At 38.1% G+C, this 19,692-nt stretch overlaps 1 protein-coding gene across 2 annotated transcripts in view; it reads right to left on the reverse strand.

The window, feature by feature from the left end:
- Window positions 1-19,692, reverse strand: part of b3glcta (beta 3-glucosyltransferase a) — a 50,124-nt gene that overhangs the window by 18,311 nt on the left and 12,121 nt on the right. The window contains exons 3-5 of one of the 2 annotated variants that reach the window (XM_026376524.1): window positions 15,174-15,213; window positions 4,681-4,790; window positions 169-245 (exon numbers count right to left, since the gene is read on the reverse strand). In XM_026376524.1, the coding sequence (XP_026232309.1) occupies window positions 169-245; window positions 4,681-4,790; window positions 15,174-15,213 (227 nt within the window). The remainder of the gene's footprint in view (window positions 1-168; window positions 246-4,680; window positions 4,791-15,173; window positions 15,214-19,692) is intronic. The other variant, XM_026376534.1, reaches the window with a different exon arrangement.

The raw sequence follows: 19,692 nt of genomic DNA on the forward strand, positions 1-19,692 counted from the left end.
AGCTCCTAAGCAATCAGAGGCCTTAAAACGTGGTAAACAAAATGTCCTCAAAACCTACATATAATCTACAAAACCACAGGAAGGCACGAAGGTTGTTCATATTTGTAACTCTTAATTATTTGGTTAATCACATGCTCAGCCAATCCCAGAGAGTTCAGTGATACTTACTAAGGCAGCAGAGGAAGGATACTCCAATCTCCCTCATTATCTGATAAACTGTGAAGAAGCAAAACCACCGGTGGTTTCTGAAAGAAACACCACACAAACCAGAAACAATGCTCAGTTACTGCACACCAGCTGCACAAAGCTAAAGGCAATTAGAGCAGCTTTTCTGCAGTGAAGGACCAAATGGTGAACCTGTTGTTTTCAGAGACTGTCCTGTAACTGGAGGATGAATGGGTTGATCAATGCTAATGAGACAGTTCTACTTCTCTCAGCCTGTCTCTTACTTATAGCAAATCACTGAACCAGGCATGTTTTAGCCCATTTATTACAAAGTGCATTTACTGTGCGTATAAGCTAATAATGTAGCAAATCTGTGTGTTTTGAATTTCAGAATATGCAGACATGCCAATTTTTTTTTTCATGTCTCTAAGGTATAAAAATCTTTAAGCAAACTTTAAAAACCTGCAAACAGAATCATTTATCACAGAGAAGGATACATTTGGATTTTTTTTTTTTTTTTGAGATTATGCAAAAGCTCTATAATGTTTTAGATGTAAGAACTAGTAATAAACCGGTCTTTAGTACAGATCCACGCTGCAATGATCTGTTACTTCACTGTGATGAACCCGGACATCGTTTATATATAGCTTGTATAGATTTGTGTGAAGAAGGTGATATCCAACCACAGATTAATTTGGCATAATGACCAAAAATTTATGCATCCCAGGTTACTACTTACTAGAACCAAATTCCAATTTACTATGAGATATTACAACATACATATATATAGTGCCAAATGCTGTCTCTGGTTGGATCACTCGCAGACTCATGTTGTGTGGTCTGACCTTTACTTAGTTTCTTCTTCTTATTTGTTCTGATCTTTCAATGTGACTGGTGGGAAATAATAAAGATATATAGAAATGCCAGCCTTATCCTTTAAGGAGATACAACTGGTAGGCACACTGCTATGATCCCTTGAAATTGATACCACCTTCAGAGTTGCTGCTCCTGCCTGCCCTTATAATAAAAAACACACAAGACACAAAGAAACACTGGGAACATGTGCAGGATATTGTTTTTGAGACAATCGCCGAATTCTTGCTATTGCTTTTGGCAGGAAAACATGACCAAACTCACATTGGACCCCCACCAATCATAGTCTGCCATCTTGCATACACAGACATATTTCAGGACACGGACAGTGCACACAGTTACTTTATAAGAGAAGAATCAGTTATGGCAAAATATCTTGTTATAAAACAGAGCAGAAGGTGTGTGAGCATTGTCTGAGAGAGTCAATGGTTTACACTGCAAGGAAAACAAAGCAGCAGAGCGTAAGACCCTGTGGTTCATTACTGCATGGTCTACTCATCATGCAGGAAGTCAGGAGGAACGGTCTCCTCTGAGCCATTCTGTCTAACGGCAGCTTGTTTGGTTCAGGCGATGACACTGTTTACACTTATTAAACCCTATTAGTCATTTGAGATACACTAGCCTTCATCTAATTTGAGTCTAATCTTAAAGCTAATGGCATAATGACACCTACAATGTTTCATTAAACCGCTTTCTACTTGACATTCACGTGACTGCTGCTACTAAAAAAAAAAAAATAACTTGGAAAAAGAATTAATAGAACAGAAGTGTAGACTTCAGATAATAACAATCTCAAAAACAATGCTTTTGATTTGAAGAACCATTGACAATTATTGGGATAATAGAGGCGTTGGAGAAGAGGAGTCTGATTCTTTTATGGCTATTGTCTGCGATCTACAGACTTCTAATCAACAGATATGAGCATGTCCTCGTGTAGACATGCCTGCATGAATAGGACACTGATTGCTTGGTGACTTTGGAGAAGATAGGGGTCAATGAGAACTGGTTGAAAAGGACAACAGGAAACTATAATTTTTACCATAGGATGGACAGAGAATATAAAGCAGCTACTTCAGCAATGAGCTTCAGCCCAAAATTATGTTGTTATAGTCAGTTAAGCCAAGTTAATAACAGCCTACTCTGAAACAGAAGAACATGATTGCATATTACAATATTTTTATCATAGCAGCTCCTTAAACACACGTATAGTTACTATACTGCTAGTATGAAAAAGCATTTACAGTAGTAGCAGAGACCACTATATTTTTAAAAGGCCTCAGAGTTTAATCTCATTCTGTTCTGTGCGTCTCTGTGGATATGAGCATTGAGTAAACGACAAAAATACTATATAAATGTAATACGAATTCCTCCCAGATGGCAGAATGTCAGACTGTGGGGACATGGCTGTGAGCCACCATATAGAATACACAAGTTCCTGTCTGTGTAAATCTGTGGATATCACAAAACCTTCCCCAGTTAAACGAGGATGAAGCAGAAATATCTGCTGATGGTGAAAAAGGCTGAGAGACGGAGATACTGATCATACATCAGTTTCCTGTCTGAGGTGCACTGATCACATCATACATCTTCAAGTTATCTGTCATGCTGACCCACAAAAACAGTAAAGAATGTTTAATGTGATGTGTGCCATGATGACTGATCCTGAACCCTAACCTTCTTTTTTGTGTAGGACTACAATCCACTGTATTATTTCAGTCCACTAATGTGTTCTTCTATGATTTCATGATACTTTCAAACCATTGCTGAGGTTTGCACAAAGATTTCGGTGGCTACGTATCCACACAAACCCGTTTAACAGCTACATTGTTCAGCTTTGATCTTTCTCCTTCAGTTTCACAGGAACAAACTTTAGACTGTTAAAAGAATTATAAGCTTCCATGTTTTGTGCCTCAGAGGTGGGAGTGAAGTGGTGGGTGGCTGGTTATAACTTCCATAGCTATTATGATGGTAAATAAGATGGATGGAGAATTTAAAATGTATCTATATACTCAATTCTTTTGCTTCTGTTATTTTTACAACATTTTTACACAACACGTGCCACAACTCAGAAGCAGTTTTCACAACAGTTGGTGATACTGCACGAGCTCTCTAAGTGCTTTCTTAAAGGTATTTTAAACCTGATTCTGTGAAGACAAAGTAATCTGGTCTTACATTACATTGAAAAGCGGTCAAGTCTTTACTATCACTTTGAATTGCTGCAATTTCATACAACAGAGCTCGATGGATTTGAGATCATATATGTAAAAATAACACAATTTGATGTTCAAAAAGTCTGTCTTTTCTTATACAAGGTCTATTACTGTTGCTAAATCTCTTCAGAACTATTTGCCCAAATTGATGCCACTATTCATTATAGGAAGCATGTATACTCAAACAAAGTTTGCGTCCCAAACCTTATTTATTAGATTTCAGTGATGATAAAATGAGGAATCAGCTGCTACATTTAATTGTACTTTGGACTTCATTTTCTTGAGGCATTTTGAGATGACTTTCAAACTATAAATATTGAGAAATAATGAGTCTCTTTGATTATTTGTATATTTTTCTGTCTCACTAAATACTAAATGTTCCAATAAATACTGTGGATAATAAGTGTGTGACATCCAGCAGTGGAGACTGAGACAACAACAAATCATAATGTTTAAGTCAGAGACAAATCCAAAACCACAGAAATATAAACTCAAATAGGGAACCTAAATTGGTCCCTTGATAATGGAAAAACTGAGCAGTTCCTTCGTCTAATTTGCTGAATATAGTCATTAGTGATGCTGCATTTACCATTTAACAAAATTAAATGAAATATAACTAATGTATTACACCATGTTTCATCTAGCTCTGAAAAGATTTAATGAAGAGAATCAAAGGGCATTTTGACCTACAAACATGCTCTCTGTTTTCCTGTGACATGATGCAGATGTGCTTATGGAAATTTTACAAATTACATAGAATATTGAGATGTCCCAGCAGAAAAAATGCGTTCTTCCCTTGAATAACTAAATTAGCAGAAATTACAATATTAATTCAGATGAACATATACATTTGGATGATAAGCGCTTCTTTTTAAGCATCTACTTGAATTGAAGGTAGATTTGTTAGGTGGAGTGATACATATTTGAATATCAAAGCTGCACACACGTCTGGATTTTCTGAATAAATAAAATTCTAAGTATTCACATGATTTGATGTTGCAAGGAGTTAAGAACGTTGCATATTTCACAGTAAACATTTTTATTTTGGATTTCTTGCACTTTTCAAGTCTAATCTGGAGAGTAATATGAATAATTCTTCTTACTATGAATCAGTGCATAAAACAAATGGCAAACAATTAGCAAAAGCTCTTTTTCTCTGTAGTGAAATCATGTTTTATTTACTTTCTCCTAAATGGATTCCCAATTAAAAGATGTAAATATTTTAAATGACTTTTAAAAATCAGTGCTGACACCATGTGGCAACATGCACAGCTTACAACAACTCATGTTCAGATGTAATGTTTGATGCTGGAGACTGTTGCCTACACGTATCTCTTCTAAATTGCATCTCAGCTTCCATGTGCTCTCTGTATGACAAGCATACTGTAAGAGCCGGTGTGTTTGTTGGCGTGATTGAAAGCTGGTTTCTTACCTCTGTGAGACTGTGAGCCTGCTTGAGTAAATCTGCCCTCTGTCTGTCTGCCTGCCTCACATGGAAGGAGCTGCTTTGACTCTGGATGACGAATACTATCTCCCGCAGGTCTGAAGGAACACAAAGAAAAAAGATGTGAGATTGCTAACATACTGTGAAAAAGGATCATGGCAATCGATGACCTTCGGGGAGCAAGGCAAGATAAGAGCCATGGCCGGAACAACTGAGGTGACTTTTGCTAATCTCTATTATTGGCCTGGTGATAATAACCAGCACATCAAGAGCTTAATTGGCTTGGGGAGAGGGTATGTAAATGTCACAACCCAGACTGGGTTACTTAATAAAAGATTAGCAGTCAGAGAAGTATTTCTCTGAGGTGCTGTAACACAAAAAAAGGTCGAAATAGTCCAGCTGTCCACTTCTGAGTAACATAGCTGCATTGTCAGTAAAAGTCTTTATTGCTGCTGTGTGTTAGAGCCAAGGTTGAAAGAGCTCAATAATGTATGTTTTAAAACTGCTAATATAGGCTACTTCAGTGCTGACGACATGTTTAGATCCCATCTCCCAGCTAGCTGCAGCTCCTTTTCATTTGAAATCCATTTACAGGGCAGTAAATGTGACACAGCTCAGTGAAGAATGACATTGGCTGCACAAACAAGCCCGTGGCTCTCACGACCAGTACCATCAAAACTAGACCAGAGGACCTCGGGGGGGAGGGACAAAAAAAAAAAAAAAGGGTCATTTTGTTGTTGGCTCTGTTCAATTACATTTGACAACTCCTAAATCCTGTAAGCTGTCCCTCACATCAAAATGAAGTTTGCAGCATCTGGCTGGAATAACTGGGACAACATTTGGCTTTTGAAGGATTTAAAGCAGAGAGGCGAGAGCCAATATCCAGGTGTGAAGTAAAAACTTGTCAGAGTTTTTCTTATATGACAGGCAGCTCGGAAACTTTCCAGTATGTGCGAACCTTGTGTTTACTTTTTTACTTTTTTTAATTTGAGCTCAAACAAACAACAGGCTCAGTGCCAAATTATTCTCACTTGCCTTAGACATTTTAATTAGCTGCTAAAGCATTTGTACAGAACATAGTCATAAAGGGTATACCATGTCATAAATTCTGATTACCAGAAGGATTTTTTTCCCATCAAGCGTTACAAAATTAGCTGACTAATGCACTTGAAGGTTTTGTAACATAAATAAGTAACCGCCTCTGCTGACAGGTCTATACTCTTCCCTTTGGAATGGTTGTGGAAAAGCCAAACAAGGAAAAAGAAAGGAAGGGCGAGTGGCGACAGCAGATGGATTAGATAGATTGCCTCCTCCTTAGTGAATCTACTTGAACCTATTCCAAACCAGGGTTCAGATATTAGCAGCAGGGTCAGGGGAAGCACAGTGTCAGAGTACAGTATCCGTGTAAGATCACTTTTATTAAGTTTGGTGGGTGTGCCGCTCCTTCATGTCACTTATAATAAATATCCTATTGATCCTGGAGTCCTGGTGCGAGGGGATTTACCTGCTAAATCTCAGAATGTCCATCTCCCAACAGATCAAACCTGTGCTGAAACCTGAGCTTAGCGAGTGAATACCTCAACACCACCTCTAAATGTCCCTCTGCTGAGTTTGCTAAACGAATGACTGTGTGTGTACGTGTGCATGCATCTGGTTTCCCATAAAGCAGTGAATTTTAAAACTCCTGTTGAGGTACCTGCTTTGTGATACTGCTCAGTACAGCAATAATAAAAGCTGCATGCAACTAACAGCTAAATCAGATAAGCACTTTTCCAATCCTTCATTGTGTAGATAATGCATACCCTGTGTCAAAGCAAAGGAGAATGAGGGGTAAAAAAAGAAACTAATTAAGACTGAATTCACTTGCCTTGGCTCCACACTAATGGGTTTCGATTAATCATCAAACAACAGGGAGAAAAGGGGAAAAGGAAAAATCCTGTTATTGTTCCTTTCTTCCTTCACCTCCATCATTCCAGTGCCCTTCTCCTGTCAGGTAAAAAATACCTTTGTGCACTCCCTTGACACTCACGACAGGCTGTCCTGGGTTACATATGCAATCAATAGATCTACCTGTATTCAGTTACAGGACAAAAACTTAAAACAATACTAAAAAGCACTTTTTAGTGATTAGCTAAAATTATCCAATGAAGCCTCAATTGTGAGAAGAATATAAATATAAGTCAGAAAGTCTTCTGAAGAAAACGCACATTGATTTCAGCAGCACTGTTAGAAATGTTGGTGGTTAGTCGGGGTAGGAGTGTGGCTGCTAAAGTGCTGATCAATGGTTGATTGGATAGGTGATTGCTACATAGTTGTTAGGAAATGTTGTGCTAGGGTGTAAGTACTGCAGATGCATTAGGGCCGACTAAGGAGAGGTATTTCAAGTCTTTAGGGAAAAACTGTTCCAAGGGCGAGGTAGAACAAAAGAAATGATCATGCTTTTGCAGTTTGTGAACCTTGACTGGGATATGCAATTTTTAAGAGAAGTCAAGTTGATGCACTTCTTTAAAAAAAACATTTGGTTTTAGGATTTTTTTTAACTTTCAGCTTTCAGGTCCTGCTGACTCTGATGATGCACTGAAATGTTTTGATCTGTCCAAAACTTTGGCTCATGGCTGAATACATGCAAAAGGTAATTCCCATCAGCTTCATCCTTGTTTAGTGCAAACTAGCAAACATTAGCATGCTAAACTAGGATGATGAAAATTGTTAATATTATAGGCTACCACTACACTTGTCGGAAGCCAAAGCAACCAGGGTTCATCTTCGTTTCCCTGCCAATGTGTGTTTTTCCTCCATTATAATCTAGTTTTATATCGCCAGCGAGCACATAACACCACTGCAAATAGCACTCGACGTTTGTGAACACAGGTTATAAAGTACATAATAAACACAGGGTAGTGCCAAATGCAGTTTATTTCTTTATGTGTATACAAATCCTAATATATCTGGCAGTTTAGTTAATGTACACGATGGCATTCATATGGACACCAAGACATAAACAGTATGGGTCCCTGTGGAAACATGCATGTCCTGGCACATGAAGCTGCTGAGTGCTGTTGCATCAGAGTTTGTAAAAAAATGAAAAGGAGATGAATTGTGCCCTTTTTGGCTTTTAATACTTAGATGTTAGCATTTTTATTTAGCATTTAGTCCAAAGGAGAGTTGTACTGTAGTAGTTTCCCCTTGTTTCCTACCTTCTATGGCACTTTCAAACTTGATGTATGAATTAAGTTGCTATACTGGTGTGATGTATCTGCCATGAGATCTTGCAATATTAAAACGTGGCTATATTTGTGACCGAGGTGAAAAACTGTCTTGCGATATCAGTAACAGAACTAGAGCAGCAGACAGCATGTGTGAGGGTGTAAGGTAGCACAGAAGATTCCCCGGCCACTTTCAAATCATTTGCGTGACTGGTAGTCAGTGGAAACAATAACTGCAAAAGAGGTGACAGACAAGACACAAACAATATGTAAGCACTGTAATAAAACATGGCGGTGGCGCACACTACAGCTAACATGCCAAGACACCAGTGAACCCAAACAGTCAACTAAAAGGCTTCAAAGCCATAAATGTCTTATGAAATGTGCACTTTAACTACAGTGGTTGACCAAAGAACTGCAAATGACGGCACAGTTGCTTTGAAAAGGTCTCAACTTCACCCATAACACATAAACTAGGCTGGGCTGTGTAGTTGTAACCATCTCTTCCAGCTTATTTAACCAGCACTGTATCGTGCTTGAATAAAAATTTGGTTGGTCGATTGAGTTAGAGTTTTGAGAGAGTATGACTGAGACTATGGTTGCAGTTTTTGTTTGCATTTAAAAAAAGAGTCCAAGAGTTAGTCTTATTTATATTTGTTGTTTATACTGTGTAATTTTTCTGTTCAATTTGTGAAAAAGAGATCAGTTTGAAGGTCACACACAGCTTTGATTAGAAATAACAGGCTCATGCATAGTTCATACATACTTAAGAAGTCTGGAGAGACTCATGTGAAAGAAGCCGGTCAGAGAAGTCAGTCAGTTGAGTTTGTGGCAAAACCTTTTACAGTGTTCGCATATTGTTGTCTTTTAATGCAAGTTATTCAAATTCAGAAAACAGAACTAAAGTGGCATTCAATACAAAATGATTAGTTGGCATATTTCAAAATGCACCTGCATTGTTTTGCATTTTGTGTCTGTCGGTCAAGTAAAATACTATTTCCTTTCAAGTCATATAATAAAACATGTTAAATATCACCATGTCTTGTGAACCTAATATCCTGTATAACACTGTGTCACGAGCTACGTGTATTATGACAGCCCTAGTTACTAGAATATAAAATACTGCATACTACTAATGAATTTGTTGTTGATGCTGTGGTTGTTGGGGAGAATCTGAATGGGTTTCCTGTTCTCACAGAAGTTCCGTAATACAATTAGTGCAACCAGTAGTACCTGCAGTTACATTGATAGTAGTAAACCTGGAAAATAATGTAATCAATTCATCAATTTAATAATAGGGCAAATGTGTGCAGCCCACTGGTGCCAAAAATGCCACAAAGTGCTTTATTCCTATAGTTGAAATCATCTAAGGATACCTCCTGGATGAAAATAATATACCTCGAATGAAAGAGATTGAAGGTTCCTGGGGAGATGAAGTCAAAGCCCCAGTCACCTCACTACAGATGATTTTATTTTGCCAAGCTGATGGAACTAGAAAGTATGAGTCTAGTGTTCGTTTATCTCCCCTTACACGTTCAGTATTCCACAGAGGCAGCTCCATAGAAAAAAAAGACTGTATCAGCCTTGAAATATATTGGATGAAATGAGACACAGGAGAATTCTGCCTCCTTCTCTCTCTGATCTGATGCTTTTCTCAATGCATGGAGCCACTCTTTAATGACCATCACCATCTGGTCTATGGCAAACTCTGTGTGAAAGCTTTGAGTGTGGTGTGTTCTCATCTCCCCACCATCTCTGCATACAGGAAGGAGAAGGATCAGACCAATTAAAGCATCAAGGCTCATACAGTAAAATTGTGTTTATATTTCTAGGTGTGTGTGTGTGTGCATACAACAGGGTGGAGTACATATGTGCACTTGGATGTAGCGCATGTGTTCTAGCAGTGACTTGGCCCTGCAGTGTTGTCACCTCATTGACACAAATGGATAGTGACACTTCCTTACAGCAGGGTGGAGGACGTTGCCAAATGGCAGGGGAACTGAGAGCACATTGACCTCTAAGCACTCCTGCAGCTCTGCCATCTCCATCAGTGTCACAGAGCAGGTGTGTGTAGTCATCAGACGTGTCATAGGCATGTTTAATTTTAGCTTGAGTGTCTCCATCCCCAAAGTTAAATGAACACACATCCACACCAAGGCAAGCGATGGTGAAATTAATGTGTGGCCAACTTTGGAAGAGCGGGTATCTAAATTCAAAAAGAAATAGGAAGAGCAGAAGTATGGAAAGCAGATCAATAGCGCAATTTCAAAAAAGTCTAGGGGGATAAGATTCTGTGAATGGGACCATTACTCTGTTGAGGAACAATGAAATTGTCGTGACAGCTCCAGAGCTCTTCATTGCCCATACATATTCAGAGATGACAGAGGATGTCAATAGCCTATTACCATAGTCGGCAGCCCCCACCACCCACTCCCCCATGTAGTGACCGATTGTGCTGAGGTAAAACCTGCAACACTCCAGTGACTCAGAATCATCCTTTCCCTTTTCTCACATCACAAATGGTGCATCCAAGAGACACAGGACACCGAGCAGAACTGTGTTGCAGCTTCCTGACCAAACTAACCATGACCGTCACACCAGGCAGCACCAAGATTTAATAGCCAATCCACAGACATCGAATGATATTCAATCCTGGAAGCCTGGACTGTGGGGAGTTTGATTTCGCCATATAAAACAATTTATCTTCCCTATAGGCAATTATCTAGTGTGGCACACGCCCATGTGTCGTGTAACAAGTAAAGGGATTTTCTATCACTCTTCTTCTCATATTAATACAGACATTTAATTGCCTTGCTCAAGATCAATAGTGAGCATGGTGTATTTACCTTTCAGCTCACTGCTGAAAAGGTCAGTGTCATAAATATCTCTCAGTAAAACAGAGAGGAAAACAGCAGACAGAGGCCAGACACAAGGGGAGTGAAATGAGGTAGCAAACCAATAGAGGGTGATAGGGAGATGCACTATGGTTACAAAAAAGAAAAGAGACGTGTGAGAGAGAAGATAAGTGTACAGTATTTGTGTGCATGTGCAGTAGAGGTAAGAGGGAAAAATAATTAGAGGCAAAATTCAATCTCATCAAAATAAGTTCATTACAATTCTCTGCAAGTGGAAATGCAAAAACACATACAAAACAATCACACGGCAGATGCAACGCGTAAAGGGTGGGAAAAAAACCTGATAATCACACTCATTAGAGGTTCTCTAGAGTTCATGACTCCAAGGACGACTCTGCTGAAGACTAATGAGTGCTGATGTTAACCCTTAAACCTCACTTAGCATCAGCCTTTCAGGAAGCTAAGGCAATTAATGCTTAACAGACTCCAGGTTTTTCTTATGAACGCCATTCTTTAGCCAAAAAAGCATTTGAAGTACAGGTGAGACACCTGGAAAGCGGATTCTCTTTCAAAGATACATGTTTTTCACCCTCCATACACAAATATCTGCTGGCACAGTTTGACTTATTGTTGAGGACTGATGTGTGGTGCTTTTATTTTGAAGAAAAAAAAAACTCATTAGCCATGTTCACATTATAGAAACAAATAAAAGAGGCACGTAGAGGCAACAGAGCAGAGCCAGGCAATCTTAAGAAAACACAAAGGGTAAGAGAATGAAAATAAGGTAAATACAAAGTCAATGTTAGTTGAAACCCCAGTTCAGTCAGCATCTTGTGGACACTGTACCTTCTTGGAGATATAATGTAAATCCCCCCCAGCCTGAAGGCGCTCAGCTTAGAGCCACTGCACAGATATAATACAGCTGCGGAATGGGCAGTTGCTGTTTACCTCTGCAAATGTTTATGTATCTTGCATCTACAGTTTCCTGGAACATTTTTCTTCTTCTCACAGATAAAGCACCAAACCTATAGGTCATATATTTTTCTACAGCATCAACAGTAAACATCTGTTTAAAATGCTATTACTTTCAAGTCAAGGAGGAAGGTTTCTGTGTTTGCATTTTCACAACAAAGCTTATCAGAGAATGAACACAGATACTGTCCATGACCAGAAGAATAAAAAAAAAAAAAAAAAAAAAAACAGTAGTAGAAGAGGCAGAAATATACCACTGGAGCACAACTACACTATAGGGAGATCAAATCATAATTAATCAAAAATAAAATCCTGCTTTGTACCATCTAGATGTCTTTCCGTCTACATATAGAAAGGTCACATGCCTTCTTTATAGATCTAACTGTAAACTCCAAAATCACAAATGTAACATTACAGTCTGATTTTATCTTATTGTTTAAACTCTTTTATTTTATTAATGTTCCACAAAACTTTATTTTAGTAGGTGAAAACACAAAGACAGACAAGTATGAGCTCCCATGTAGTGAAGTGTGTGTGGGTAAGTAAGAAACTGCCACAGTTCTACAATAAAGTATGACGCTGGACATGAACTGAAACTATTCTAAAAAAAAAAAAAAGAAAAGCCTTAAATGTAATATTAACTCCTGTTACGCTGTGCATCAAAAAGCCCAATTTTAATTTGAAATAGATTGATAAAAAAGAAAAAGAGATGTACACACAAAACAACAAGCTCCAAAAAAGACGTCCTGTAGTCCTTTAGTCCAAATTTAGAGTCATTTCTGCCCAGACTTGAGTCTCACAGGAGTTGCCAGGTAGAGGACATTGAATACAAGCAATGTTAAACTTTTATCCTGAAAATAAACACCCAGTGCTTTGAAAATACACAGTTGAGTTGGAGTTACTATTTTCCTAGCTCCTGAGGACATGTGGTTGTTTTTAATAGAAAACATAAATCATTTCACATTTCTGAGAACTGACCTTGTTGCAGACAATGCAGATCTCAATTTTGTACTAATTAATAGTCATCACCGTAGGGCTGGGCAATAAAACGATAAAGATATCTATTGTGAATAACTTCTACTTGGTAGAACTTTCAAACATGGTTTTAATTTCAACAGAAGAAATTCCATGCATGCTCTGACAGACAACACAAAAAGCCAGTGATAATGAGAACAGCTTCGTGCCAAACCAATCATAGAGCTGGAAGAGTCACAGTCACGTCAGGTTACATTGACACACACAGCACAGTGTAGCAGGAACATCCAGCTGCAGAAACTGTGCAGACGTTTGGACTTGCGTTTGTTATATCTGGTCCTCAGACATTTAGCCACAGCTGAAATGTAGCATGTTGCATTTTTAAACACTACATTCTGGTGCCATTTTATTCAGACTATAATGAGACACCAGTCTACTTAGATCTACCATCCGGTATTCCCTCTAAAAAAACAGTGTGAATGTAAAATTCGCATGTAAAATAAACAAGCCATTTGTGCTTTTTAATGTTCTCTGTATTGTTAAAACAACAAAAAGTCCAGCTTCCATTTATTCATCTTCTGAATTCCAGCCCACAAACAATATTCTCTGCAGGATGGCATAGCTTTTCTGGTGCGACAAAAGGAATTACTATGGTGGTGCCAGATAGTGTAGCTCCATTTTTCAGATAGCTGTCTGTTTGTATTTCCTCTTTGTGCTAAGGTGCCAAATGAGAGCATTACGAAGTTGCTTTTGTGTGCTTTTGCGTCTGTGGTGACCCAGTTGAATGAACAACAGGCAGAGGTCCAGAAAACTGGCTCCAAACTCCTCTGCTGGCTCATGAAAATCACTCTCAGATGGTGATTGTATGAGCTCCCTGAAGCATAAAGGCATGCATGAGATCTTTTTATTTGCTCTACTTATGAAATTCCTGGTTGCTGTCAAATCGATAAAGAGACAGGACTATATTTATGAAAAAGTCTTAAGAATGTAGAAGATTAAATTTTCAAGACAGGCATCAGAAAAAAGCCCTTTCTGGCATTTTCATTTTATAGCCTTTGCTACTTAATTTATATTCATAATTTTTTAAACATTAATTTAGATGTTCCTAATCATGAGTAAATCAAATGATGCTGTATTTAAACCCTTTAAGCACACAATTCTCAAAAAGATGAAATGCTAATATGACAGAACCAATGCAATTTATTTAAATCCACAAATTAAATATGAACACATGTAGACCTTAAATTACATTACAGCCTGCAAATTACTATTTGATTATTTAGTATATAGAGGTATCAACAAAGGTTACTGGCTAGAAGTTACAGAATAAGAAGAAGTGTGAGAACTGTGGCTCACGGTTCAGGATAACAAAGTTCCATCTTCACATTTTGCACAGGTTGTGCTGTAGATTGAATTCCACCCATCAGTCGAGACTAACTCATTATGACACTGTGGGATTTTTGGGTTTTCTATATAATATTACAGTTATATTTTGTGAGCTCTTAAATTTTACACACTGTAAAGTGCCTTGATAGTGACTTTAGTTGTGATATGTATGTAACTAAACTGAATTAAACTGATTTGAAATGTGTTTTTAGAACATTTTGAAAATTAATAAACAACCCATTTAGTAAAAAGATGTCTCAAGCTTAACTCAGTACTTTGTAGAGGCCCCTTTGGCACATTTGTTGTGCTGATAGATAGATAGTCTCAGTATGTGCATCCTTCAACTTTTTCCTCAACACTGACCAGTCCCTGTCGCTGAGATACAGCCCCATAGCATGATGCTGCCTCCACCATGCTTCACCATATGTTCTTTTATTTTGATGTGTGAATTGTTTTCTTGTCTAATTCAATAGTCTAAGAACAGAGGAGATTTTGTGCTGCACATATTACAAAGTCCTTAAAGGCAAATTGGTGATATTGGCTAGAATATGTAAAATGTGACTTGATGTAAAGTGGTACTCTGATGTCTGCTTTTCTAAACTGTGTCCAATTTATTGAATTTGTCAGACAGGTGGAGTGCCACAGAAAAGGGGTCTGAATATTTTTGTAAGATAGATTTAATTTTGTCTTTTCTGGTGCAGGCATATTACTCCCTCACAAAAACATCTCTTAATGTTGCTGTACTGTGTATGTAGATATACATTTGAAATATATTTTGAAAATCTTATTTTTACATAACGTCTGTGACAACCACCAATTTGCTCTTTAAGCTTAATCCTGGAAGAAACACAAAGAAAAGCAGGAGGTCCTCACAGCAGAGAGCTTAGAAATAACCTGAATTCTGCTGAAAATATCTGCTGAACATTTATTTAGTATATTTCATTAATAAACTAATCATATTCATTATACACTATACCATCTATTTACAGTCTAATTTACAGGCTGTAATGCATTACCCCACTTTTTATTCTTTTTGTTGTTTTACCTCCTCGCATTTGCTACCGATTAGCAAAAAAATAAGACTTACCCAGTTGATTGTTGTGGGTGACATGCAAATCATCTTGGCTCTGAAAAGACAGAGAGACTTTTTAATAATTACAGCATCAAACAGAAGATGTTCAAACGCATGTTCTAACAATGACCTACATACATCCTCTTTCTTGTCTTAACAAAGGATGTAGAAATAGTCAAAAACAACTTGTGAAGATGCTCAGGTTCAAGCTAAATACTCTATTTCCTCTTCCTAATCACCAATTAAGACTTAGTGATACTAAATATGGAAACCCCTAAGGGTTATTTGGAGAAATAATGGGTGATACCCCACGTCATTAGTCCTTCCTAATTGTGTGTTTTTTTTTTCTTTTTCTTTTTCACTTGCGGCATCTAAGCTCTGAGTATTCAGCTCAATTAAGGCGTCCAACATTGTTCCACCTCCAGAGCTGTCAGTGCATGTGGCAGACCACGGAGGGAAGAGTAAATCAATCACAAACCGAGCAAACTTTAAAGAGCTGTCTTTACCTCATTTTTTCAGAGGAATTCTTTCAGTCTTGGGAGAAGGAGAGAACGTGGATGTTCTGGCTGTTTCCAGAGCTCTAAAGCGAGCGAGGCAGAGTATCAATAGATAATAACAAACTGAGGCCCGTTTTGATTTATGACTTCCTCTAGACTAACAATCATTTCACTGCCAAGCTGTTGCAGCCTTCAGATAGCTTAACTAAGTCATAAATTCACTCTCGCTGGGTGTGGTGCAGTGGTTAAAGGGAATCACAGTATATGGTGGCAGTTGAATGAACCAGTTTATGTGTAACCCACTATCTTAGCACTTTTACAGGTCTGCAAATTTTCATAACAGAGAACAGGCAATTAATTTAGCTAATTTTCTGCCCATAAATGCCTTGCTGCAACTGTTATGACTAGACAATTATTTTTGTGTAGGGCTGTAAGGCACTTTTTCTGCTCTTCTTTTCTGTTCATCATATCTTGAATTAAGTGTTTTGACAATCACACAGCAATACATTTTTAAATAATGGTAGAAAGTTTACTTTAAAACATATACAGAGTGGAGATTTGTGCATATGCGAGGCTCTCTGTCTTTTCTTATTTTGTCAGGTGATCAGAGTTAGAGGCAAATATATGCACAGGCAGACAAGATCATATCAGGGTGATTTAATTCAGTGGGTACAAGACATCATCTTAATTGGACTCCGTAGCATTAGTCATGCCCACAAGGTTTCTGTCTCATCTTATCTCACACTTCGAAATCATTTCCTTAACTGAAGAGAGAAAGCACCTAAAGGAAAAAAGTACATCATGTAAAGTCAGGAGAATCTGAATTGTTCTAGTAACTCAAAATAATATATATCATATAACAACAGGTTGATCCAGAGGCGCAGACGTTTGCCTTGATGAATATGGCGGTTGTGACAGAAGAGTGGCAGGCGCAAGGTTGTCTCCTCCAACACAACTCCACTCTAAGGCAGAGATGAAACAATGAATCACTGCACTGTCACTGCCAAGACCTCCAGTGTCATGAATTAACTGGTTGGTGAAACATAACCAATTACATCGATAGTGGGTTTGTGTGCATGTGCGCCTGCAACATGATTTTACACAGCTCTAAATAAGACCTAATGTCTTATGGCAGGTTTTAATGAGGCTTTAATGAGAAATCTCTAAGTCAAGTAGAACTTGAGGAACTTCTACTCTGTTTTGTAATAATCTGTAATGTTGTGGGTGTTATTTTGTAATGAGCTGTGCTGATGCACGCTGTTTTGTTTTGTTTTAGTTAAAAAATAAAAAGGCAGTCTCAACATTCATTGCAACTATATCACTATTTTGGAATAACGGGTATCCCAGTCCAAATGCCTCCAGCACAAAACGCAGGGTCTTCTTGCTAAAAAATGTGCCTCAAGCTTTTCTACAGCACAACATGAGCCACAAAGACAACGCTTCGGCCAGTTGGTTACAACTTGACAACAAACAGTGCAGCCATTTGTGTTATTAATGCAATGTTAGGCTGGATTTTTTACTTCTCTTCCTATGTCTATGTTGGAAGGTTTAACATCTAATTCTGGCGATATGGTCCTTATTGTCCTCCACTGTCCTTGGCATTTACATAGTAGTAAATAATACAAATAGCTGCTTTATTACATTCTGAACATTTTATAAGATGGATTTTAAAAGGTAAAACTTAGACTCAGATGATGTGGCTCATTTTAAATCCTGCTCTGCAGCTGCACTTCATAAAATCCCCACAGTTGAGTGACACAGGGGCTACAAATCTTTCTGTGGTAAATGATCTAATATTCCACGGCAGAGTGAACTCAAATCAGGTCTTCCACCGTTTTCGCCATTACTGAGAGATAATTTATACTCAGCTCACAGAACTTGGCTTTTTTGGCCCTGTGTGCAGGTAACACTCTCCTTAATCCCATCTGACAACAGGCTGTGAGCCATTTACAGCAGGAATCAGACACCCAAAGGTGTTAAAAAGGAATTGTTATGAGTATGCACTGGAGTTAGTTTCACCATCCGTTGAGCAATTTTGATGTGCGGCTCCAGAGTACTAATGCAGACAGAGGGATTGCACCTAATGTAGCTTAATGTCAGAACAATGTCAGCACTTTCTCCTGCTGAGGTTTGTATACAGTACGTAAACTCTTTGAGTACGATGCTCAACCTTTACTTAATGTGATTGTTATGTCATTAAGGACAGGGACAAAGACAACCTTTTGATCTCTGCCTTAGATTTGAAAGCTCTTCACATAGATACAGCAGCACTCTGCTCCCTGCTACATCTCTCACTCCCAGAGGGCACAGACGCTCCACTGATGTTAGTGACCCATCAGGTCACATTAGCTTTCTGTTCACTGATGGCAAGAATGATTCAAGGTTGCTGGGTTTCATGAATTTGGACGTGTGAGAGAAAAATGTGTGATGTTTACAGAAGCTGTCTGTCAAGTAGAACTCTGGGCACCTTCAGGGTGAGCACTAGTATTCACCATCTCTATTATATTAATCAGATTTATATTAACTTAACATGGAACTAAAATGATTTGTAAGTAAAGTAAAAGTTGTCCCTTTATTTGTTTGATGGTAAAGACCGATCTTGATCAATATTTTTCTTATTCTCAACAAATCTCAAATTTTAATAAGCAGTTAATCTGCCAATTTTGTTTTTGAATATTAATCATTTAGATTGATTGTTTAGAAAAGAAAATACTCATCACAGCTTCTCAGAGCATAAAGTCGACAAGTGATGTCCAGAAAGCAGCAAATCCTGACATCTGGGTGGCTAGAACTTATCCAACTATCCAATCTGCCACCGATCACAATGAACACACACTGTGGTTAATTTGGACTCAGTCACACTGCTTTCAGTACTAAATAATGCACTTATCCACATCAGAAAATAACCCTACGACCCTACCACTGCTTATTCCTGTTTAAGTACATACAAAAATACAGTGCCCAACAGTTGGACAACATAACTGAGCCATTTAAATTATATATAATTCTACAGTTTGACCCACTGGGATTGGAGACAGAGCCAGAGACAAGTATTAAAAGACAAATTAACACACTGGTTCCGGACTCTTCAGGGGATGTCTGGGGAGTAACACAAATAACAGCAGCTAAAACACACTATTTATGCAGTTAAATGATAACGGACTTCTGTAACTCTTTAAATAATAAAAAGAAGCACCAAAAATGAAATATACACGACAGATGTTTCATCTTCTTTTACAACAGATGTGCCTCTGCTTGCACATCATGTACGTCCCTCCAACTCTTGACAGATCAGATCTTCCAGTATAGGAGGATATACTGTAAATCTGATGTTAGCTAATGCTAGTAGCTCATTTAACTGTGACAAAACAAATGAGATACAGGAATTATATACAGCCAATCAAGTTTAATATGTAATTAATTGGCATATGATGTAGTGGTTATAGGTTAGGATGGTACCCGCAAAAAGAAGCATCTTCCTGTCCCAGATAGCTGTGAACATGGCACTGTGACCTTTCTAAATTATCTATTCATCAATCTCTCTTTGTGTAATAGATTAAGAACAGGAGGCTCAGCACCATTAATAATACGGTATAAAAAAAAACAAAAGTGAGAATGAAAGACTAATGTCGCTTCATTTAAATTCCACATTTTCAAGGTAATGCAATTAGCAGGATGAATTACAATATTTAATTCCTGCAGGCCGCATTTAATCTACTGCTTGACAATTCAGTTGCGTCAGAGCAGTTTCTGATCTAGAGATAAAAAAAAAAAAACATTCTTCATAGTCCACAATGTAGCACACAATATTAAAAGTTTGCCAGGATGCTCATGTTTCGAAGTAGGAGGACAAAGGACATGTTGCACACAGTCCGTGGTACAGTCTATACGCACATCATCATACAGAGGAGTAATTTTTTGTCTTACAAGCTGATGACGTTTCTGCTTCTTTCTGCCCACTTTGTTAAACATGAACATTTTACATTTTCCCACACAGTGCGACAGTTCAACCGGGGCACTTTCACTTCGACTGCACA

This window comes from Anabas testudineus, chromosome 13 (assembly GCF_900324465.2).
Source record: "Anabas testudineus chromosome 13, fAnaTes1.2, whole genome shotgun sequence".
Classification (NCBI taxonomy): domain Eukaryota; kingdom Metazoa; phylum Chordata; class Actinopteri; order Anabantiformes; family Anabantidae; genus Anabas; species Anabas testudineus.